The 25,146-nt window shown below is 37.4% G+C and overlaps 2 protein-coding genes across 3 annotated transcripts; one reads left to right on the top strand and one right to left on the bottom strand.

The window, feature by feature from the left end:
* Nucleotides 1-959: 959 nt before the first annotated feature.
* On the top strand, nt 960-13,381 carry LOC136257170 (uncharacterized). 2 transcript variants are annotated; one of them, XM_066050246.1, is made up of 10 exons: nt 964-1,057; nt 1,266-1,426; nt 3,118-3,280; nt 5,150-5,220; nt 8,117-8,378; nt 9,028-9,189; nt 9,255-9,354; nt 10,635-10,671; nt 12,039-12,206; nt 12,736-13,381. In XM_066050246.1, the coding sequence occupies exons 1-10, from the start codon at nt 973-975 to the stop codon at nt 13,219-13,221; spliced, it is 1,695 nt and encodes a 564-aa protein (XP_065906318.1). In that variant the 5' UTR covers nt 964-972; the 3' UTR covers nt 13,222-13,381. The 2 variants fall into 2 exon arrangements, with proteins under 2 accessions (XP_065906324.1, XP_065906318.1); XM_066050252.1 differs by lacking the exon at nt 1,266-1,426 and having other exon boundaries at nt 960-1,057.
* A 2,125-nt stretch (nt 13,382-15,506) lies between these two features.
* LOC136248652 (uncharacterized) lies at nt 15,507-24,944 on the bottom strand. The gene is made up of 2 exons (XM_066040423.1): nt 24,815-24,944; nt 15,507-16,700 (listed from the first exon to the last, which is right to left on the bottom strand). The coding sequence occupies exon 2, from the start codon at nt 16,403-16,405 to the stop codon at nt 15,791-15,793; it is 615 nt and encodes a 204-aa protein (XP_065896495.1). The 5' UTR covers nt 16,406-16,700; nt 24,815-24,944; the 3' UTR covers nt 15,507-15,790.
* Nucleotides 24,945-25,146: the final 202 nt, after the last annotated feature.

Raw genomic sequence — 25,146 nt, 5'->3', positions numbered from 1 at the left:
ACGAAGAAAAAGCGGTCTGGCCACGCGAGACTAAGCCTTTCTCAGGGCCGCACTCTTTTTTTACAGCTTGGCTGTTTTGGATTAGATTATATATACTAGCTACCAATTACTAAGAATAATACGAAATGCGGTTAAAATTACGTCATAAATAAATAAGGCCGTTGCAATTCATACGACGATTGTGTGTGTGTCTTACTTCCATTGACCAATTTGGTGACCATCTTCTAGAATGTTCTCATGGTCCTATGAGAATTCGTCGCCATGATGCTCTAGTTGACATTGTTTGTCATACTTTGTCCCAGACTCACTCAGGAGTTTTGAAGGAACAACGTGTTTCTTATGAAGATAATTCTCGCCCAGGTGATGTGTACCACCCTGACTTTCAGCATGGTCGTCCAGCTTATTTTGATGTGTCTGTTCGCAGCCTTCTCACATTTCATTTCTTTTTCTTCTTCTTGTGCTGGGGTAGCTGCTGCAGCAGGTGAGTTAGCCAAGGACCAGAGACATCAAGATGCTGTAGAGGAGGTAGGGTGTGACTCTGTCCTACTTGTTGTAGAAACTTTTGGTTTTTGGTCACCATTTGCGCTTCAGACCCTTCGTACCATCGCTGAACGCACCACAGCCAGAAATGGTGCATCAACCAAACAGGCTCGTAAACATTTGTTACAACAACTTTCAGTTTCTTTATGGACGAACAATGCCCGTATGATTTTACGGTAGCTACTGGGCTTTGCAGTGTGAAGACTCTGATTTTCCTTTCCCCAAACCCCTGTTGTAATTAATTGTGTTTGTAGTTTAGTTGTAGAGTATTGTAACTGTATTATAAAAGAAAGAAAGATTACAATCAAATGTCAAAAAAAAAAATTTCATACGACGATACCTCACATACTATTCGTACGACGATACGTAACATGCTATTCGTATGAATAGCTTTGGGGAGATCACCTTATTTCCGGTGTCACGCCCCCTATTATGACAATGTCGTCTGCTGAGATCTTTACTGCTATTCCACTGGTGTGTTTGATGATGATATGTGCATTTGCAGATACCGACTTTGGTGAGATTTAATTAGTTGCCTGTATCATGTTGTGGTAGCTACGTAGCTACGCATCAGCTAGCGCCTACGGTGTATCTGCAGACTGCAGTAGCTAGAAAGGGGAAAAAAGGAAAAGAAAAAACAAATTTCGCACTGCTAAAATGGCTAGCGCGTCTTAACGGTGCACAGCTAGTCATCTGCACTATATCTTGTCACTCTCCCCTTGCAGATTATATTCCATACGATGTGAGGTGTGCGGTGTCGCCAAAGAATGGCTATCGTCATGCGGTCAACGTGTCCTGGATGATCAGCCCTAATGTTGCTACTACGGTGAGGAGGTTCAACGTGAGCTGCAAGTGTCCTGAAGCTGGCTACGAGGCTGAAGAGAAGGTACTATAGCTAGCAAACACAGTAGGTGGTGCATCGCGCGTGTTGTGTGTGTGTGTGTGTGTGTGTGTGTGTGTGTGTGTGTGTGTGTGTGTGTGTGTGTGTGTGTGTGTGGGTGTGTGTGTGTGTGCCAGTGTGTGCGTGCGTACGTGTGTGTGTGTGCCAGTGTGTGTGTGTGTGCCAGTGTGTGCGTGCGTGCGTGTGTGTGTGCGCGTGCGTGCTGGTGTGTGTTTGTGTGTTAGCCTGTGTGTGTGTGTGTGTGCGTGCGCCTGTGTGTGTGTGTGCCAGTGTATGCCAGTTTGTGTGTGTGCGTATGTGCATGCTGGTGTGTGTTTATGTGTGTGTGTGTGTGTGTGTGCCAGTGTGTGTGCATGCGTGTGTGTGTGTGTGCACGCGCCTCTGTGTGTGTGCGCGCCTCTTTGTGTATGTGTGTGTGTGTGCACGCCTCTGTGTATGTGTGTACGCCTCTGTGTGTGTGCCGGTATATGCCCATGTGTGTGCGTTTGTGTGTGTGCATGCATGCTGTGTGTTCGCCTCTGTGTGTGTGCTGGTATATGCCAGTGTGTGAGTTTGTGTGTGCGTGCGTGCGTGCGTGCGTGCGTGCGTGCGTGCGTGCGTGCGTGCGTGCGTGCGTGCTGGTGTGTGTTTGTGTGTTCGCCTGTGTGTGTGTGCATGTGCGTATGTGTGTGTGTGTATGTGTGTGCCAGTGTGTGTGTGAGTGTGCCAGTGTGTGTGTGTGCCAGCTAGTGTGTGTGTGTGTGTGTGTGTGTGTGTGTGTGTATGTGTGTGCCAGTGTGTGTGTGAGTGTGCCAGTGTGTGTGTGCCAGTGTGTGTGTGTGTGCCAGTGTGTGTGCGTGTGCCAGTGTGTGTGTGTGTGCGTGCTGGTGTGTGTATGTGTGTACGTTCTCCCCACCCCATACTCCTTTCAAAAACACAAACAAATTTCACACAAAAGATCAAGATACTTATAATAAATTGACAGCCAGTCGAATACACTAAAAGACCAATCATTGTGATCGCATGTACGTAACACCATTAAGAATCCTCCACTGAATACGAAATCTTGCATCTCCAGCACCAAACTATGGGAACACTTAGCTATATAGTCTGCTAGCAAAGTAAATGTAACTGTATGGCCCAACTGTTTGGCCATTCTATATAGCTACGACTATAAATCATCCCTATACATGTAGCTCTTGGTTACTATGTTTTAGCATAAAACTACACTACATTAAAAATTTCAATCCTGAAAAAATGTGAGGGGAAAATTCCTGCCTTATATAGCTATGCATGCCATCCAGGTCATGGTGCACTTCCCTTGCCAAACTCTGAATCTGCCCCTGACTCGCATGCTGCTTTTTTGACATTTAAGACAGTATCATGCAAAACTAGAATAATCAGTTTCTAGTCATGCATCACGTGCTCCATCATTTACTCATCAAGATTGCAAAATCAAAACTGTCTGTGTGAACTACACTAGAATTAATTCAAATCAGATTTCACACTCCACTGCAAGAGATACACATTGTACTTTTGCAAGTTAAGTACATACTATATAACTGAATTTGCTTAATAATCATGTGGTCCGACATGACTTTGCACCCCACATTTGAAGCAAAAATTGGCTGTATAGTTATAAATACAAATTGTGCAATTAATTATATGTACCATTGTATGTATTTTCCTTTATTAAGTATCTCCATTTCTGTGATGGGATTCATCCTTGTTATCATATCATGGAGTTCTCCTCACCAGTGTGCTATGACCTATGTCACTGTAAAGTGCAAGCAGTTAAAAGAACTGTAAATGGTGCCATGAACTGGTCTGACATCACCATCTGCTACATAGGACCAACGGGTATACAATATAAACTAAGTTTATTGAAGTTTATACTATGACATAATTTTTATTGCATGTCATGAAAATATCACGATAATGACCAGATTTGCGAAAATGAGGACCTTTCACACACATCAAATTCTATGAATGGGAGAAACTTATACTTACAAACCTTAAGTTTTCTCCATCCTTTAAGGTATGTTGGTGCTCACTACTGAGAAAATTTCAAGTCGATAACATTGGTTATGTATCATCTAAATTGGATATGTGTGGAAAACCCCTTTCACAAATCTGGTCATTTTACTACTGTTACTGTCTGTATGTGTGAGTAATCTCCATATTTGTGCATAGCATGTGCACCGCTCTAGCATCAGTGCTCAAGCACTACTCAGTGTTTAACTAGCTTAATGCTCAGCCAATTTTATAGGTCACTTCTTTGATGTCCAACCAGTTCAAAGATACTATGATGGTATGCTTTGATATGGTACATTGTGAGATTTAATATTATTTTAATATAGTTGAGTGTAGTCGTAAAATTATGACTAGTTGATTTTATTAAACTATATTCTATAATGCCAGAGCAGGCTAATAGCCCGCACTGTGCCAGGTGACCAAGCACCACAGCCAGTATGAGCACAATCACCTGAAGCCTTGAATGATGATTGCTTACGATTAGCAGTAGGTAACGTTGTTACTATGAATGGACAAGTCTTGGGCATACCACAAAAATCTGATTAAGTGCTACAATTGATTGTGAGTTGTGGGCAAACACAGTTGACTGTGAGTTGTGGGCAAACACAGTTGACTGTGAGTTGCCCACAATATTTAAAACTAACTAGAGTATATGCTAGAGTACCTATAGGTTGCCAATTAAACACATGTAAGTTACTTACATAGATAGTTTGTACACATATAGACTGTAAGTACTTGTGTTAATTATGTATCATATGAACCATGGCTACTTTGGTGCATATATGTTATTGCACTTATATACACCCATCATTCTCAGTCATCAAAAGTTTACTGTTGATAAACTGCTTTGCCTTTGGCTCAGGGTTTATCTACAATTTGAGAGTGTCTGCAAAAACAGGGCATGGTACCACATAATATTTGCATACTTATTCAAGTTTCATAACCCATAATTATTAATGTTTAATGCCATCATGCCATTGCCATCATGCCATTGCCATGCAATTTTCAGCCACTATTAAGCAGTTAATTGGCTATATAGGTTACAGAATGTAAAATATTCTTTTTCAGTACTGAGATAATTATGTACTGTTGGGAGTAGTTTGTGCCCACATGCCCTATTTTTGAAGGCCCAGTCACAAACATAATTATGTAGTCTATCAGTGTGACTATTACATATGACCATACAGTTATATGGTGTATATGCAGTATAAAATGATGGTATAGTGTGTGATGATGTTTGTCATTGAAACAAAGTAACTTGTCTAAACCAGATAGTCACCTTCAAGCCAAAATTTCTTGGCCTTAATTGAAAGGTTTAATTGATTCAGACACTTGCTAGGGGCTTTAAGTTTGCCTTTTTAAAGAGGTACCCTCCTATTCAACTGGCTATTAAGTTCCTGAAACCATTATTTAATATGTGTACCATTTTTCAATTGTTCACTATAGTGATGGAATTTTTCATTATAGCACTGAGCAATATATGTGCTGATATCATGACCTGTGTTGTGTGAAAATGAAAATTTTATTACATAAACAGGTCATTCACTTTCATCAAGCCATCACCATATTAGGATATAATTGTTAATACAGTTTGAATTCCAGGAATAGGATATTCCCATATCTGTTGTTGTTGTTAACCACATCACTCCACCATGTAATATGATAGCATGTACTAATTTGATATTCTTTAAATAGCTCCAAAGGGACCACCTGTTATAATAGATGTAACGTATAAGGATGGAATGTCTGTACCAGTCATCTTCCAGGTACAGTATTTATTGTATGTAGTTTAAATTTTTTTAGAGAAACAATGATACTAATACTCTGCTATTGCTAATATTGCAGCTACTGTACAACAAAAGTGTACAGCACTGTTTAGTTGCTGCATATTATACATAACTATGCAAACGTGCATATCATAAAATGCAGTTCTCATAGCCCTGAAGAACATTGATTTTGAATAACAAGAAAATTGTATAGCTAAACATTCATATACATGAAACACTTCATCAAACTCTTTGAGCTCTATTAGTGCTCATACAAAATACCGTATATGGTCACACTAATGACCACTTAACAGTATTGAAGTTATAGTAATTCCAAGAGAACCTGTCAAGTTTTGCCTATTAATACATGGTATAATAACTCACCCATAGAATAAAATTAGCCTTACTGCAAACTGTATTGTGTGTTTCATGGAAAGATGTGTTAGTACTGAAACATACACACACATAGCTTTCCCATTTCTGGGATAACCTTTGTGCATTTATTATGTAATTATGTAAAGTGTTTCTTATCATAATAGAGAAGTTAAATCATTCTTCAAGTTGAAAAGTATTATTTGAATGTGTTATATAGACTGATGGAGACGGGTATAGAGTCGATAGCCAACTGCTTTATTCCATGCAGGCATGGAATAGTAAACATGAGTTTATATGCATGCACAACACCAATAATGGGAGAGATCAGTTGTGGAAATAGATTGCACTGTGGAGTGTAAAACAACTTTGTATAATGAGCTTGTAGGGACTCCATTTTTTGTTAAAGGTTGTCTTTACCAAAGTTTAGACTTTATTGTTGTGGGCTAAAGGTGAACCTGATGCAGTCATGGTATCACTCTAGGCACACTTGATAGGTAACAATGCAAGCACTCACCCTGTTTGTTTCATACATCCTTATTTGATTATCGATAGTGGTTTTAATGGCGTGGGCTAATAGCCCTCAGAATTTTATTGATACCGTATACAGCAAAACGTTCGAGGGGGAAAACATTAGCGGTTTTTGCGGTTATGCTGCCAACCGTGAATGTTTTCCCCTTGAATATTTCGTGTGCAAAAAACCTAAAAACTATATATAATTGTACCTTTTTGCATTTTGTAGGTCTTCATAGCCAGAGCAGCAGTTTATCAAGCTCACACATTTGACATTCTTTAATTGGAGAACGATAGTGTTTGTTTGGGAACACTCCGTTTTTTAACGCTCAACACATGGTGCTGCTTAAGTATGTCAAGCTCAAGAAAGCGACTTTGCCAGATCTAGAGGGATCCTTAAGTGCTTATCACATTTCACCAGGCGCTTAGCAACTATCCACGAATGTTTTCCCCACGAATTGCAGATTTCTATGCAACCGCGAATATTTTCCCGCGAATAGCAATGCTTCTGTGCATCCGCGAAAATTTTCCCCCTTGAAAGTTTTGCCGTATGCGGTATGTTATATTTCTACACACAATTCCCATTTTGTACTCCATTAAGCATACTAACTTTGCAATTGGGACAGTAAATAAGTTACTACAGTAAGTTAAGTAGTGTAGTTAGGCCTATTTACTTACCTACTTAAATCTAGTTTTCCTCTTTGTGTTGTTCTGTGGTCTGCTCAATGGCTGACATGTGCTGGGTAGAAATATGTATCCACAAAATACCCAAACAATTATTTTACTGATTAGATAGTAACTATCAATTAGTTGACACTTGGCAACACTGAGCCTACCCTAACCTGTAAACAAATCCCACAGTCACTCAATATGATGAGTCAAAAGGTACGATATTTGGATATTCAGTAGTACTTTTAACTATGGCTGTAAGAAGTACTTCTCCTACTAAAGCTTCTCAAAATATGATCCCATTGAACTACTGTATGCTAGTACAAGATAAATTATTTTATTAATCCACTAATATTCAGTTCATGATAAAGGTATTTCTGAGGTACACACTTGTTATACAAAATTGTAGAAGAATGCAATATAGCTCAAGACGTACATGTACTTACTAGTAGTCAACCAATAGATGAGGCATTCCTTAGCAGGACTCAGCTATTATGTGCATGCCATGATGATTTCCATTGTGTTTTTAAAGTTAACAGAATGACACCAAGCGTAGAAGCATACTGACCATGATCTTGAGTAGCTTCATTGCTCAACATCACTTTTACCCATTCCACATTGAGATATTACCAATAGAGCAGTTACCATAATAATTGTGTGACTGCTCTATTAGAGTATCTTGATCTTTTAGAGTATCTTGATCTTTTAGTTTGATTTTGTCCTTGCTTCTCTGCTACATATATTGTTTCTCACAAACTGTTAAATTACATGATTGATTTTGTTTTTGAACACAGCATCACTCCTAGAAATAATTTTGGGAATAATTCCTGAGCATAGTTTTGGAAATAATCAAAACAATTTCTAGAAAGAATAAATAGAATCTTAAAAGTACAATCAGCTGATCATTACCTCTAGACCTATTAGTTTAGCATTCTTCACGTGCTAGTATACTGCTAGTGTGCTTTACACACTTTCATCAAATTCAATATAGATGACTGTTATTCCTTGACCAAATTGACCTGCGCATACAGTCCTTGACATCACTGGTTAATTATGTCTCTGTTTAGCTCAGCCCTCCTTAAAAAGAATAAAAATCCTAGATCCACCCCGGGAATTATTTATGAGTGAGGCTGAATTAAATTAACACATGCCATGTATCACCAGCCACACTGTATAGTAATATTAACTTCCCTTCTGTCACCATCTTTGTGGTGTATATATACACAAACCAAAGATGACATAAATTGTGTCCAAGTATGTGTGGTACAGTGCATCGTGGACATATATAAATTATGTTTGTGTTCATCAGTTTATCTAACATATTTTACAATTACATTGACAGTTACCAGAAAAATCATTCTACTTTTGTGATGAGATAAGCAACTTCAACAGGATAACAGCTAACATCAGTGATCATCAAGGATCATACCAATACATCACTGATCAATATGATGTGTTAAATCTTACTGCAAGAACTTTCAGTGTTATTCTTCAAGCAAACTACTCTGCATTTTCAACACCGTTTATGTTTTACTTGTCAGTGGAGAATTCTGTTGGTGCCAGTCCCTTCAGTAGTAAAATGTTTGCTATAAGAGCTATTAATAGTACGTAATAAAATGTGACTGGGCCTGCAAAAATAGGGCCTGTGGGCACATAAAATTTGTCTACTTTTTCAAGCTTTCATGGCTCATAATGTTTGATACTAATAAGATATGGCCATGACATTTTCAGCACTTATTGCTCATTTAATTGGCTTTATAATGCAAGTTATAGAATGCAGGTAGTCTATTCCAGTACCCAATCTATTCCAGTACCCAATGGGTTGTTCCCACATTCCCTACAGTATTTTTGCAAGCCCAGTCACAAATGTGTTTTGTGTAACTTTATAAGCCATTTGCGGTGTATTTAAAATAGCAGTATATGCAATAGCTTCTCAACTTGCATACATGGAGTACACATTTTACCAATCCTGTCTTACTACTTGTATACTACAAAAATTAATAGCTAAATGTATGAAAAATGTGCCTCCTTAATAATTAGAAAATTGGTGAAAAGCATCTTGTGCTGCTAATTCTATTACACTACACTGCAAATCTGATTGTCTGGTTAAACTATCATGTGCAATAAAAATTAATTTACCTTTATAATATGTATTAAGTCATAAAGTAGGTCAGCTATTATACTACATGATTCCATGTATACGTTTGATAACACAGTGCAACAATATAATTATACTCATGTTAATTTTATTAGCATCTACAACAACTTCGTTGCTTCTCATTCTCACCACTTCTACTCCCATGATCACTTCTACTCCCACAAACACTTCTACTCCCATGATCACTTCTACTCCCATGGTCACTTCTACTCCCACAATCACGCCTATACCTTCTGATCCTGTTAATGATTTTTCAGGTGTGTGGCAAGTAGTAGTATATTGTAGTATATTGTACTCCATTAATATTACTATTCCACTATAGGCTCTATCCTGGTGATATCCATAGTGATATCAACAACACTCATTGTAATTATAGCGATTTCTATTGTTTGTGGAACAATCTTGTTGAGACATTGGAACAGGTAAAAATGTAGTATAATAATACGTGCTGCATAGTCTCGGTATATTAGTGTATGTATGGTGAGATGTACCACGAAGCATGAGGCACACAGCCAAGTTGCTAATCTAGCTGAGTGCTATATGTTGGCATCAAGGGCAAACACTACCTGAAGTCCAGGTGGTTTTGATGGCTCAGAGAAATCTCTATTTCAGTGGCAGAAATTAAAAACCATAAAAAACTTACAACTCTGAAGCTCTCAAGTAGCTACTTGCACACTTGCACCCATATAGCCACAAATTTGGTCAAAACGTCTCTTTTGTTATTGTAGTTCCTCTGACAGTATTTTTGAGGATCCTATGTCTCAGTATGGAATTTGAGCTAATACTTCAATCTTCCCCAGTATTACAGGCTCCAGATTTTAAAGGGATAGTTTAAAGTAGTTATCGACACAAGTGAAGTGGGAACAGGTGCAGTGTGATAACAAGAAAACAGCTAATTTGTTACTTTCAAAGACATTCCATGAATATCAGCAGAAGTGCCTACCATATACGAAGATTTTTATATCCATGATGCTCACCATTTTGATGCATGCTTGAGCACTACATACCACCATGCCAGTGTTATTATAACCATAGATAATATATACCTCCGGTGTCCGGAGGTATATATTATCTATGTTATAACCTGACAGTTTTCTTCACAAGATGGTGATCAAGGGACTGTAATCAAATAGGCTTGCGCCAATTATGCTGACATAATTTCGAGCATAATAGACTAGCAAAAGCATTATGCCAGCATAATAGGACAATTTTCAAGAATTTTAATTAAAACGCGCAATCCATGTGCCAAAAATACTGCACAACATGAACACACTACACATTATTACTGTATTTCATATCAACAGCCTTGCAGTTTTATTATTTCTTGACTGATTATTCACACTTTATGGAAATGAGATCAAGATACTCTGACTAATAGAGCAGTCAGGAAATGCAGATATACTCTAATAAAACAGTCAGCTCTCAGGCATAACTTGATTTTGAGAGCACAATTTTGAGCATAATAGGCTGGATTCTAGAACACTGCTCAAAAGCATAATAGGCAATTTTCAAAGCATAATTGGTTCAAGCCTAGGCTGTTCAGTTAGAGCTCATTGTAACATTGGTAGCTAATGCCAAACAAGTCTGTTATTACACTTATGTTTTTGTAATATGATTAATCTCACATGTTTTAATATAGTATGTCAAGTTTTGTGGATATTTACAAACCTAAATGAATTACATATCAATTTTTACCTTATAGAGAGAGTAAAAAGTCATTCAAGAAGCTGTCACCTTTGGTAAGGCCAAGTTTAATTCATTATACTAGATTTGTTATTTGAACCATGGAACTATTGTGCATGCATGAAACAGTCCTGATAAAGTGGGCTGCCCATCGCAAGGGCATAGCTAGAACCCAGGCCACCTGGGAAATTTTTGATTTATCACTCTCTTGGTGGTTAGCTTGGAAGAACTCTAAAATTTAAGGTTGAGATACCCTAATAGAGCCATCACCCTAATACAACAGTCAATAAATTTTAAGTTATAAAAACTTGAAATTGCTTACATACATATTTTAGTCTCAGAGGGTTTAATTTTCAGACCCCCATACTTCACACACTAAGGTATGCCTTCCCTATATTACATGGCTACATAATGTTATGTAGCTATGCCCTGGCATCACCAAAAGTCTGACTACACTCCTTAGACTTTTCACATGGACAAACAATAAGCTAATTTTAATGCACCGTTTACCTCACTGTAGTAGTAGTGGTTTATTCTTGTTGGCATTAAAGTGTTGTCTCATTTACATTCTGGTGTTTAAGTGGTATTTGTAAGTGCAGTGGTCAGAAATGATGCCTTACAACATCAATAATTGTTATAACAGGCTGCATTGACAACAAGCAGTTTTACAGCTTGCAACCTTCAGTGCATTGTCCATCTATCCACATAACATGCATTTTACATTAACACTGTCTTGAAATTACTCTGGGATGTCTGTGCACCACTCAGGCACTTGTGTCTTGTGTAGGAAAATCCTCCTGGGGCAGGACTAGTGACCCCCAGCAGGTATCATGGAGAGAGGTCGTTAAACCTGAAATTCCAAAACAACCAAGGACAGTTGGACATTTACTTCCCTAGTAAACACCAATTTCCCCATTAATGTTACAGCTGGTTCCCAGTTAACACCAGGCCACCAGGTCCCCATTATACAGCTGGGTATACTGGAGCAAAGTTTCTTGCTCAAGGAAACAACACCAAATTGGCATAACTGGGCATCAAACATATAACCTTTTGATTACCAGGCTGATGCCACTTAACCTCACACACTGACAATACACCACACACATGTATTATACAAATACACACATCCTATGCATACACCCAACTATTTTTGCACATGCTCACATACAATAGGTATCATACCTATAATAATTATGTGACTGGATCTGCGGATATAGTGCCAGCCTGAAATTTGGTCACTTTACACTCTAACATAGCACTATTCCTGGATGTATTGTAATTTTAAGACAATAGGTTAAACACATGATGAGTTATGACTCGTCATACTTGGAAAATTGGAAAGGCTAAAAGACCCCTTTTTCGCAGATCCGGTCACATAATTATATGCTTTGTTATTTGTTATTATATGCTACTGATCTCACAGCTTAACATTGATAATGATTACTACTCAGTAGTTGGTATAGATGAACCAAGTATATGTGAAGATGTTGAAGGAATAAATTTGCAAGATGACACAGCTGATGATAACAAAGAAGGGCATAAAACAGTCACTGATCACATTTTAATGTTGGGATCCATAGTTTCTCCCAAGGTTTGTTATAAAGGTGTAGTATACATATGCACAGTCACCCAGTGTAATTTGTAAGTGTACAAACACTCACGATCATTACATATGCATACCCAAAAGCATTATCAGTGTAATTTCATCATTTGGCTATGAAATTGCATTAAATTCTTACAAAGTTTAATGGTGATTACAGTGCAATTTCAATTTTCAGTGACATAAGAAATTGTTTGGTTAATTCCATGAACTGTAAATGAAATTGATGATGCTAGCTATCGTGTAACATAAACCTACAGTAAAAATCCTTGTAAAGAAAACAGTTTTTATGCATTTTCAGTAGTGCCATACGGATCATGATGGATGATTGAAAACTTATAAAAATTACACTTTTCATGGTAGCTATTTTTGTGGCAATTATTTACAACATACAGTTATAGCAGCATTATCCATGAAAAGTTACATTTCATTGGAAAATCCATAATAATTATTTAAAATTTCATGAGTATTTTATGACACTGTCTCTGTAAATGAAATACAATTACTATTTACTGCTTAGAAATACAGGTACCAAAGATCTTCTCAAGGCAAATCGAATGAAATATCATCAGTCAAAAAGTCTTCTGTTCATGTGAAAGATAGTCCTGCAGATACAGATTGTAGTGATCTCTTAATAAAAAATATTCGATCAACATCAGCAACTGGAGAATACACAGAATTGTCAACAAGTGGCAAATTTGTTTCCTCCTCAGAACAGATTCTCAGTCAGTCACCATCAAATGGCACACATATTCCTACTTCACAACAAAGTCTTCAACCTACATTAGGCAGAGGAGAATACTTGGATCATTTATCTATGGGAGAACAGGTCTTGTCTCTACAAAGAAATTCATCCAATGGAGCACAGAATCTAGATGTAGGTAATAGCCGTGATACAGCTCAGAGAAATCCAGTCAAGGTGATGAACACTTTAATGCTACATAAACAACAAGAGTTACCTCTTGAAGTAAACAAGAATAGCTATGTTGAGGAGACTGAAGTTTAATGTCTTAAACAATAGCTAACTTATAAAATAGTATGCTGCAATCTTCATAAACAAGCACTTTAATGACCGCAGTTATACATACTATTACTCACATTTTTATTGTACGCATATACTTTGTGTTTCCTTAACTTCCTATTAACATTGAGTTAGCCCTACAAAAGTTAACAAACATTAAATTCAACAAATAATTTCTAAGGCTTCTTTTGTGATTTGGGGACTTTCTAAGGTGGTGTTTAGGTGAGTGTTCTATTAGGATTTAAGCAATATAATTATATATAAATAGGCGATCTCTATTATGAACCACAGTAGTGGTTCATGATTTTACTCTCAGGAACATCTTACTGTTTCATTAGAGTACATAACTGTTGTATTGTAGACTGTTTGTCCCAATCTCAAAGGCACATACCATCTCCTTCAAATGAATGCGGAGAGGCTGACCCATGCACCTCTACTTTTGATGATTGCACATTCAAAGTCATTACTATAATAGCTAATAATGGATAGCTGTAGTTACACATCATTGTGGCTGAAGTTGTATTAAAGGTAGATGTGTCATGGCGAACATAGTTACTATCATTCAGCACGTTACATACTGCTACGTCTGGCCTGCTTATTCTGTAGATTGATTTTGGAAGCACACATTCATAGACTATTAAACACACTACTTTCTTGAATATAATTTCTAGTGCTATTCTCTTCCAGTGTTGCCATTTGCCCTCCGTTTTGTATGGTAAGCTCTTCTTCACATCCAAGTTTTCATTTTCATTGCAAACCCCTTTATTTACCACTGACCATGTATACAATTATTATTATTGTAGCTAGTAGTGCTACATTTGTACCCAAACATTGCTAGTTAACAAACTATTTTATACCAATCTGAACAACAAATTGGCTGTAATTATAATACTAGCTTTACACCACAACAGAATCATGCATGATGAATGGTAGCTTTTTATCATTGTGTCCAGCCTGTGTATAGACTGAACAAACATATAAGGAGGTACTATCACTTTTTCTGTCACTTTCATTGACACCATTATAGTGCTTTAATCTGGTATTATCAATAAAACAAGTTAGAAACACATATCTACTCTGTATCAGTACATGTAGTTTTACTGGGTTTTATATTTTTATGCTAGATTGAGTAATATATACTGTACATATTAAATTGCTATGTGCAATAAGAAAATAGTCTTTAATGAATATAAATATTTGATATGTACGTATATACCATATGATATTTACCACTAGTTATGATTACATAATATGCAATATTGCATAATACATAGCTATATGACTGACCAAAGAGGACAGCTTACTGTAGATAGGCCTGTATAAATGAACTGGCAGTCAAGCATTATTTAATTTTCCTCCATTATGATTGTATAGCTAGTCATTTAGTAGACATTGAGAATCCTTTTAGACCTGATAGCTGATATTACTTCAGATACATGTAAGAGTGGCTGACAATAATTTTGCTATAGCTGATCATGTTTCAAATACTTAAGTATTACACACTAAATGAATATTGGTACCAATAAAATATTCAAATGTTTGCACATAATAATGCAAATGTATTTTATTATAGCCGAATTCCATCTCATCAAATACTACACTAAGCAATGTTGTAAACAACATAATTGCTTAACAAACAGAATTGTCTAAATACCATCAATTGCTATGGTCTATACATTAATGTTGTGGGGGGACATAACCCACACCATTTTTTACATTAATTGCTACAACATTACGATCTATAGTGTGTAGGAATATTACGTTCCACCCGGTTACTCATACATTAAATTTCAAGTTATGCACAATAATTTATGTATATACAATCACAACATTACAAACATAGCTACATAGACAAATATTGAAACATACTCTATACCTTGTTTTTCAGGAACGCATCAGCTGGTTGGTCACACCAGGAGCGCATATTCTGGATAAATGATTACAAACAATACTGACATTAAAACATGGCTCGTAAAAACATAGCTACTTGTAATCTTGTTGTTTACATATATGGTGGCCTCTGGCTCTCCTGCAATCACTCCACGGACGGCGGCTAATCTTTTCATGGGTATGGACAATTAGTAGCTGGGAGTTATTATAGAATTAAATGTTCGTTAAAGTCATCTGCATGAGCAGGCATAATTATTATAAGTTTGTGCCTTCATTCACAGAAGAATCAGTACATGTCTGTAGACCTCATAGTTTTTGAGAACATATTTTATTATGTAGTCATTATTTGTTTAACTATGACATAATTTTAACCGCATTTCTTATTATTCTTAGTACTTGGTTGTATAATTATCATTGTGTATTGTGCAGGAACCATGTGTGTACAGGTGTGATCATAAAAGTGTATTAATCATTGCAAAACTCAGTGTATGTGGGAATGTTAACAATGTTCTGGGGTAGATTGTTCCATAGTTTAATCACTGAAGGATAAAAGGAAAATTTTATAACAGTCCACTCTAGTATTTAGTTGATTAAAATAGCCATTTCGTAGAAAGGGGGGAACGAGATACGCACACACTCAAGCAGTAGCAGTAATCGGTATACTTCACTGTATGTGCAATACTAACCAATCCACTAAGATAGCTTCATCATCAAAATTTTCATTACTACAAATCCTCACTTCCACATCATCCATAGTAGCCATATCCAACTCCCTATAGAACCATGGTTGGTTGGGGTTATCACAACAAGTGTTGCCAGTAGGACAGTCAAGACCATCCCACAGAGAATCAAGCAAGTAATATGTAGCCTTATTAGGACTACCACTACTCACTCCACTTTCACAGTAAAAATTGGAGCCAGTAAAAGCATCTGCAGCTGAGTTGCAATCACAATGTGCCTCATTGGTACTAGCTTCATATGTCCATATATGTTGACGAGGACTACCATGTGTTATAAATAATGCATCATTTTGGATGATCCCATCAATGAATCCTTTCTGATAACCTCTAGCCATTCCACAAATTTTCTGATAACTTATTCCTTTAGAGGAGAATAGTATGGGATAACATCCAAGATTGTCATTTGGTGATCTACAGAAACTGATGCCATCTTGTGACCTCTTGTTCCATCCAGTTGGACATTCATCTCCTCTGGTAATGTTAACAGTAGCAATTCTAGTCCATCCACCGATATTACCACATACTACTCGTTGCTCCATATCACAGTATACATGACGAGGAGGATTAATAAGCCAATAATATCGTGACTTATTGTGAGTTTGGGGGTTCCAGTTGTAGATCTCCTTACAAGACTCTCCGGGATAGAAAGGAGATAAGTATCACATTGTTCAGTAGCTGTTACTAACTTGCTAGTACAATACAATAATATCACTAGTGTTAACATTCTGTCATAAAGGTCAGACTAAGTGCTGCAATTTGTTTCTGTTATGTCCTTGATCATGTTTTATACTATCTACTCCCATGTACACTTGTAAAGCTGCATTTCCTTGTTACCTAAAATTGGAATGGAATGTGGTCAGTATAGCTACCACAAAATTAATATAGAACTGTAGTAGTTTAATGGCTACATTTTAATTACATGTGTGTTTATTTAATATTATGTCCTTCAAAATGTTTGATCTTTGACATATTTAATGGGAAACGTGCATGAAAGACCTATGAATGGCAGTATTTCTGGCAGGATAATTTGTTTCACCTGTACCACAATCATTCATGTATAAATGTGTGGTACTACCTAGATAGGTATACTGATCGCTTATAAATACGTAAGTTTACTTGTACAGTAGCTAGCCATGGTATTACACAGTACACCGTATTCAGCTTCATGGCATGTTATATATACATACGTAGATGAATAACTCACAGCATTGGTGGAAGGTATTATAATTGTATTGTGGACTATTATTAGAAGATAGTAACAGCTGTAGCTGAATATGAACTGAGGGCTCCATACTTATCATGAACCACAGTAGTGGTTCATAATAGTGATCGCCTATGTTTTAAAATCCTAATAGAATACACTACTAAAATATATTGGCCTCTCGTTATGTCCATATCTGATTTATGTCTGAAACATATCTAGTTTTTAAAGTCATTAACTGATTGGGTGTTAATTACATCACTGGGTAACTTCCTGCTTACATTGTGGTAGCCCTACTGACATCCAAGTTTACAAACATATGGTATGGAGATGTAGTTGCTCTTCAAAGTAATTTCACTAAAATAATATAAACAAGATAACTTCTAAGGCTTCTTTTGTGGTTTGGGGAGCTTTATATGGTGGTGTTTAGGTGAGTATCTCTATTATGAAGCACAGTAGTGCAGTGCTTATTGTAGGGCTGTTAAGGGGGAACTTCCCCACACAAATCTCAGACTCACCCCCTAAAATTGTGAGAGACTGCTACACTGCATTTAGGTTAAGCTTGTTTTTAAAATGGCGCACAAACTTTATCAAAAATGCTCTCAAATTCAATCTGAGGGTGTTAAATTTTCCCAGGTTAAAAGTTGCAAACACAACATTAAAGTGCTCTCAGATTCAGTATCAGATTATTAATTTTTAAAAATCTCCTAGGGTACATGTAGTATATGACTAACAAAAATTCATACATAAAGTGATAGCTATTCAATATCTGAGAGTCCAAGTTTCTTCTCATCCTTAAATTCAATCTAATCCAAAACAGCCAAGCTGTAAAAAAAGAGTGCGGCCCTGAGAAAGGCTATGGTGAAAAAAGATGTGAAATCCAAGGTGGCGGCCAAGAAATGGCTGTGATGGTAGGTTAATGGTAAAAATTTTAATAACGACAATTCAAGTGAATTTTGTGCCAAGACCAAGCGGCACCAAATTCACTGAATTGTTGTTATTAAGATTTTTACCATTAACCTACCATCACAGCCATTTCTTGGCCGCCACCTTGGATTTCACATCTTTTTTCACCATAGCCTTTCTCAGGGCCGCACTCTTTTTTTACAGCTTGGCTGTTTTGGATTAGATTTCACTTCTTTTTGCATTTGTATACCCCAAAGCCGGCCTATGGCCGCTTTAGGGCTTTTTAACTTGTCATTTTTTTCTTTACTACAGGAAGAAGAAAAGATGAAGCAGGGTGATTTCTTTGTAGCTGACCTCTCTGCAAGGTGATCCTTCTAGCTGATCCCTCTACCGGATGACTTGTTTGTAGCTGAACTCTCTACAAGGTAACTTCTTCTAGCTGATCTTTCTACAGGGTGATTTGTTTGTAGCTGAATTCTCTACAGGGCGATTTGTTTGCAGCTAAACTGCTAAACTCTCTACAATGTAACTTCTTCTAGCTAAACTCTCTACGGGTGGCTTGTTTCTAGCTGATCTCTCTACAGGGTGACTTGTTTGTAGGCTACAAACAAGTCACCCTGTAGAGAGATCAGCTAGAAACAAGCCACCCGTAGAGAGTTCAGCTAGAATAAGTTACATTGTAGAGAGTTCGGCTACAAAGAAACTACCATGTAGAGAGTTCAGCTGCAAACAAATTGCCCTGTAGAGAATTCAGCTACAAACAAATCACCCTGTAGAAAGATCAGCTAGGAGAAGTTACCTTGTAGAGAGTTCAGCTACAAACAAATCACCCTGTAGAGAGTTCAGCTACAAACAAGTCACCCTGTAGAGAGATCAGCTAGAAACAAGTCATCCTGTAGAGAGTTCAGCTAGAAGAAGTTACATTGTAGAGAGTTCAGCAGTTTAGCTGCAAACAAATCGCCCTGTAGAAAATTCAGTTACAAACAAATCACCCTGTAGAAATTGTAGCTGAACTCTCTACAGGGTGATTTGTTTGTAGCTGAACTCTCTACAAGGTAACTTCTTCTAGCTGATCTTTTTACAGGGTAATTTGTTTGTAGCTGAATTCTCTACAGGGCGATTTGTTTGCAGCTGAACTCTCTACATGGTAGCTTCTTTGTAGCCGAACTCTCTACAATGTAACTTCTTCTAGCTGAACTCTCTACGGGTGGCTTGTTTCTAGCTGATCTCTCTACAGGGTGACTTGTTTCTAGCTGAACTCTCTACAGGGTGATTTGTTTGTAGCTGAACTCTCTACAAGGTAACTTCTTCTAGCTGAACTCTCTACAGGATGACTTGTTTCTAGCTGATCTCTCTACAGGGTGACTTGTTTGTAGCTGAACTCTCTACAGGGTGATTTGTTTGTAGCTGAACTCTCTACAAGGTAACTTCTTCTAGCTGAACTCTCTACATGGTGACTTGTTTGTAGCTGAACTCTCTACAATGTAACTTCTTCTAGCTGAACTCTCTACGGGTGGCTTGTTTCTAGCTGATCTCTCTACAGGGTGACTTGTTTCTAGCTGAACTCTCTACAGGGTGATTTGTTTGTAGCTGAACTCTCTACAAGGTAACTTCTTCTAGCTGACCTTTCTACAGGGTGATTTGTTTGTAGCTGTATTCTCTACATGGTAGTTTCTTTGTAGCTGAACTCTCTACAATGTAACTTCTTCTAGCTGAACTCTCTACAGGATGACTTGTTTCTAGCTGATCTCTCTACATGGTGACTTGTTTGTAGCTGAACTCTCTACTGGGTGATTTGTTTGTAGCTGAACTCTCTACAAGGTAACTTCTTCTAGCTGACCTTTCTACAGGGTAATTTGTTTGTAGCTGAATTCTCTACAGGGCAATTTGTTTGCAGCTGAACTCTCTATATGGTAGTTTCTTTGTAGCTGAACTCTCTACAGGGTGATTTGTTTGTAGCTGAACTCTCTACAAGGTAACTTCTTCTAGCTGATCTTTCTACAGGGTGATTTGTTTGTAGCTGAATTCTCTACAGGGCGATTTGCTTGCAGCTGAACTCTCTACATGGTAGTTTCTTTGTAGCTGAACTCTCTACAATGTAACTTCTTCTAGCTGAACTCTCTACAGGATGACTTGTTTCTAGCTGATCTCTCTACAGGGTGACTTGTTTGTAGCTGAACTCTCTACAGGGTGATTTGTTTGTGGCTGAACTCTCTACAAGGTAACTTCTTCTAGCTGATCTTTCTACAGGGTGATATGTTTGTAGCTGAATTCTCTACAGGGCGATTTGTTTGCAGCTGAACTCTCTACATGGCAGTTTCTTTGTAGCTGAACTCTCTACGATGTAACTTCTCCTAGCTGAACTCTCTACATGGTGACTTGTTTGTAGCTGAACTCTCTACAGGGTGATTTGTTTGTAGCTGAACTCTCTACAAGGTAACTTCTTCTAGCTGATCTACTTTTCTACAGGGTGATTTGTTTGTAGCTGAATTCTCTGCAGGGCAATTTGTTTGCAGCTGAACTCTCTATATGGTAGTTTCTTTGTAGCTGAACTCTCTACAGGGTGATTTGTTTGTAGCTGAACTCTCTACAAGGTAACTTCTTCTAGCTGATCTTTCTACAGGGCGATTTATTTGCAGCTGAACTCTCTACATGGTAGTTTCTTTGTAGCTGAACTCTTTACAATGTAACTTCTTCTAGCTGAACTCTCTACAGGATGACTTGTTTCTAGCTGATCTCTCTACAGGGTGACTTGTTTGTAGCTGAACTCTCTACAGGGTGATTTGTTTGTGGCTGAACTCTCTACAAGGTAACTTCTTCTAGCTGATCTTTCTACAGGGTGATATGTTTGTAGCTGAATTCTCTACAGGGCGATTTGTTTGCAGCTGAACTCTCTACATGGTAGTTTCTTTGTAGCTGAACTCTCTACGATGTAACTTCTTCTAGCTGAACTCTCTACATGGTGACTTGTTTGTAGCTGAACTCTCTACAGGGTGATTTGTTTGTAGCTGAACTCTCTACAAGGTAACTTCTTCTAGCTGATCTACTTTTCTACAGGGTGATTTGTTTGTAGCTGAATTCTCTACAGGGCAATTTGTTTGCAGCTGAACTCTCTATATGGTAGTTTCTTTGTAGCTGAACTCTCTACAGGGTGATTTGTTTGTAGCTGAACTCTCTACAAGGTAACTTCTTCTAGCTGATCTTTCTACAGGGCAATTTATTTGCAGCTGAACTCTCTACATGGTAGTTTCTTTGTAGCTGAACTCTTTACAATGTAACTTCTTCTAGCTGAACTCTCTACAGGATGACTTGTTTCTAGCTGATCTCTCTACAGGGTGACTTGTTTGTAGCTGATCTTTCTACAGGGTGATTTGTTTGTAGTTGAATTCTCTACAGGTGATTTGTTTGCAGCTGAACTCTTTTACATGGTGGTTTCTTTGTAGCTGAACTCTCTACAAAGTGACTTCTTCTAGCTGATCTATCTACAGGATGACTTGTTTCTAACTGAACTCTCTACAGTGTGATCTGTTAATAGCGGAACTTTCTACTGGGTGATTTGTTTGCAGCTAAACTCTTTGCATGATTGTTTCTTTGTAACTGAACTCTCTACAAGGCGACTTCTTCTAGCTGATCTCTCTACAGGATGACTTGTTTCTAACTGAACTCTCTACAGTGTGATCTGTTCATAGCGGCACTTTTTACTGGGTGATTTGTTTGTAGCTAAACTCTTTGCATGATTGTTTCTTTGTAACTGAACTCTCTACAAGGTAACTTCTTCTAGCTGATCTCTCTACAGGGCAATTTCTTTGTAGCTGAATTCTCTACAGGGTGATTTATTTGAGCTGAACTCTCTACATGATGGCTTATTTGTAGCTGAACTCTCTATTAGGTACCTTCTTCTAGCTGATCTGACTACAGGGTGACTTGTTTGTAGCTGAATTCCCTACAGAATAACTTACAATGTAATATAGCTGAGTAAATTATAAATGCAGCTGAATGCTTTATTAGGGTGACTGTTCTATTAGAGTATCTCGATCTCGCATTTGCTGCACCTAGTTGCCTTTCGAATCATAACTCAGTGATTTGTAATCCGATTCTTCTGTACTACTGCAAGGACTTTCTATGATGATTATTCCAGCTACATACTGATTTTCAGCTCGTTCCTCTAAGCGGTTTGCCTGGTAGATACGAAAACTAATAGTTTTTTTATTCATAAAAATTGATCGCGTAATTTTGACACAGGTTGGGTTTCGTATCATATCTCCATGGTCTTTATCCCGATTCCTTTCAAACCACAAAAAGGCACTCCTACGATGGTTGCTCCATCTACATATCAATTTTCAACTGATTCCTCCAAGGCGTTTACCCTGTAGGCGTGACAGACCTTCGACCTTATTTTACGCAAATAATCGGTCATAACTCCGTGAATGTTCATCGGATTCCTACCAAAGTTGGTACGGAGATCTGCCTTAATGAGCCCTTTAAGTGTGCCAAATTTCAGCCAAATCCGAGCACGCATTCGTGTTTTATGGCGAATTTTGCGAAGTGTGCGAAATGAAGAAGATGAAGAAGAAGAAGAAGAAGAAAAAAACGAAGAAATTAAAACGAAATTTTGTTCGCTCGTATCTCGGAAATGGCTGGAGCGATTTTCTTCAAATTTGGTATGTAGACTACCCTAACTGGGCGGCACGTCTCCAGCAAATTTGGTTCCAATCGGATAAGGGATCACAGAGCTACATAGGTGTGAAAATTGCGTTTTCTTTCTTCCTGTTAATATACTCACGGTGTGGCGCGCCGGCTTCTTGGGCCGCACGACACACTATCGTGTGTCTTGATCTCAGAGAGTGTAATGTTTGTAAAAAGTTTTAGCCAGTTTACTTTTAAAATGACATGCACAGCCAACAAAAATACCCCAGATTTAATCTCATAAAGCCTGATTTAAATGTTTTCCTTGTTTTGCTACGGCATATGGTTGTCCTAGATATTACATCATTTTATGTCATCACTACTACACTCATGCACATACGTCAAACTCTACCAACCATAGGATCTGGCTTCACCCAATCACAGAAATCAACAACTATGTATACAATCAGTATAGATTCTATATATAGGCTTTTTTATCTGGTCACCCTCCAACTTTCTGATCCCCTCCACTCAAAGAGGAAATCCTAGAATAAACACTGCAGTAGAGGTTCATGATTATACTCTCAGGAGCATCTTACTGTTTCATTAGAGTATATACATAACTGTTGTATTGTAGATGGCTTGTCTCGATCTCAAAAGTTCATGCCATCTCCTTCAAATGAAAATGGAGAGACTGGTCTACCTCTACTTTTGATGATTGCACATTCAAAGTCATTGCAATAGCTAAGAATGGATAGCTGTATAGTTACACACCATCATGGCTGAAGTGGTATTGAAGTTAGATGTGTCATGGCAAACATGGCTACTATCATTCAGCACCTTACATACTGCTAGCCTGGCCCATTCATTCCATCAATTGATTTTGGTTATTTTCATAGGGGGTTTCAATGTATGCCATTGCAACCCCTGTATCTACCACTGACTTTGTTTGTAGTAGCTACAGTAGTAGAACTAAATTGTTAGTTAACAAACTGTTTTATGCCAATTTGAACAACTAGTTGGCTGTGACTATATAATATATATATCTTCATACCACAACAGATTGTATCATGTAGCTAGTCATGCATGATGAATGGTAGCTAATATTATTGTGTCCAGTCTGTGTATAGGCCGACCAAACATAATAAGCTATTAGTGGAGATACTATCACTTTTTCTGTTACTTTCATTGACACCACCAAGTCTGCAGAGTGCTGTAATCTGGTGCTATCAATAGTTGAGACACATAGCTACAGTATCAGTGCATGTACAGTTTTTACTGGGTATTGTTATATTTTTATGCTAGTAGCTAGCTTGATGAGTAATAGCTATGCATGTGTATACATTTCATTTTGTCATTCTTGCACCACATTTGATTTGGGTAATGTACTAAGGAGAAGATCATGCGTATGTTTTATAGTGTTAAGTGCTTGTTTACATGTACAGATTTAGGAGAGAGGAGAGGGCTTTTCTATATTAGTAAACTTGGCCATCATAACCCAAATTCATCAAAAGCATATTTATTTCAAGAACTACACTATTCATTAATATCAATACAAATAATGTCCTATATCTATTGTTTAACAGTGCTCCAGTAGGGGAATACTAAGCTCTTTTCTTCAAGAGTTCTTCAAGAAATGGTTCGATTGTTGGTTGCATCTCATGCAGTTGTAATTGTGGGTTTGTTTTTATTCAATAATTATATAGCAGTGCTTTCTACTGCAGCTGTAAGAGGTAAAGTATGATTCTATTTTAACTATTTAAGAGTGGTTTCAAAATCTTAGTTGTGTAAACTTAGCTAGAGATAATTTATATTAACGGCTAGTAAAAGTGTGGTCTTGGTATTAATTTGAACAGTCTGATAAGGAGGCTATATAGCATAATTTATTTAGCCGCTGTTGTCTACTATAAAATTTTGTAGGTGTATTTAAGTTAGTCTTATTTGTCCGGCAAAAGTAACTCACAACAGCAATTTCAGAGAGCTCATCACTGCTTTAAACAAGAAGCAGAAGAATGCAGTGAAGCACAAAACATACAGTGTAGCTATACAGTGTACTAGTAGCTGAAGTAGTGCAATCTATGGATCAGGTGTTTGTTAGCAAGATACAACTATAGCTACACTTTAATTTGGTGCTTAAAGTGTTCAATCACACTCTTTAATCATACACTGCTACTTAGATATACCTCACAGATTAAATTAGAAATGTAATCTATACCTTTCTTCCACATAATTTGACGGCTGGTGCTAGATGAATCTTATCACTTGACTTTGTATTCATAATATCCCTTGGCATCGCAAAATGTTTGGCTAGCTGTCATGGGTGTACTTTTCCTATGACAGCACATTACATACATACAATAGCAAGTAATTGCTTATGCAAAAAAGAATTTGCTTAAGTGTTAATGATCATCTTCTTCCTTAAAACTTGAAAGCCAATGGATTTTGCCCACTAACTATCCTATACCTAAGGCATATAGTTAGCAACTATATTATATATTATTCCATTCACAAACATGCGTGGCTTCCACTTATATTATTAAGTACAAT

This window comes from Dysidea avara, chromosome 1 (genome assembly GCF_963678975.1).
Source record: "Dysidea avara chromosome 1, odDysAvar1.4, whole genome shotgun sequence".
Taxonomy (NCBI): domain Eukaryota; kingdom Metazoa; phylum Porifera; class Demospongiae; order Dictyoceratida; family Dysideidae; genus Dysidea; species Dysidea avara.
Note: the sequence above shows the minus strand (reverse complement) of the source record. Positions and strands in the feature narration are given on the sequence as shown.

What these genes read in the sequence shown, in the direction of transcription:
- LOC136248652 (XM_066040423.1), bottom strand. Translation starts at nt 16,405, where the DNA reads ATGGAGCAACGAGTAGTATGTGGTAATATCGGTGGATGGACTAGAATT.
- LOC136257170 (XM_066050246.1), top strand. Translation starts at nt 973, where the DNA reads ATGACAATGTCGTCTGCTGAGATCTTTACTGCTATTCCACTGGTGTGT. An exon ending in ATTTGCAGATACCGACTTTG is followed by an intron (nt 1,058 to 1,265) that starts GTGAGATTTAAT and finishes CTCCCCTTGCAG; the next exon opens with ATTATATTCCATACGATGTG. An exon ending in GATCCATAGTTTCTCCCAAG is followed by an intron (nt 12,207 to 12,735) that starts GTTTGTTATAAA and finishes TTTACTGCTTAG; the next exon opens with AAATACAGGTACCAAAGATC.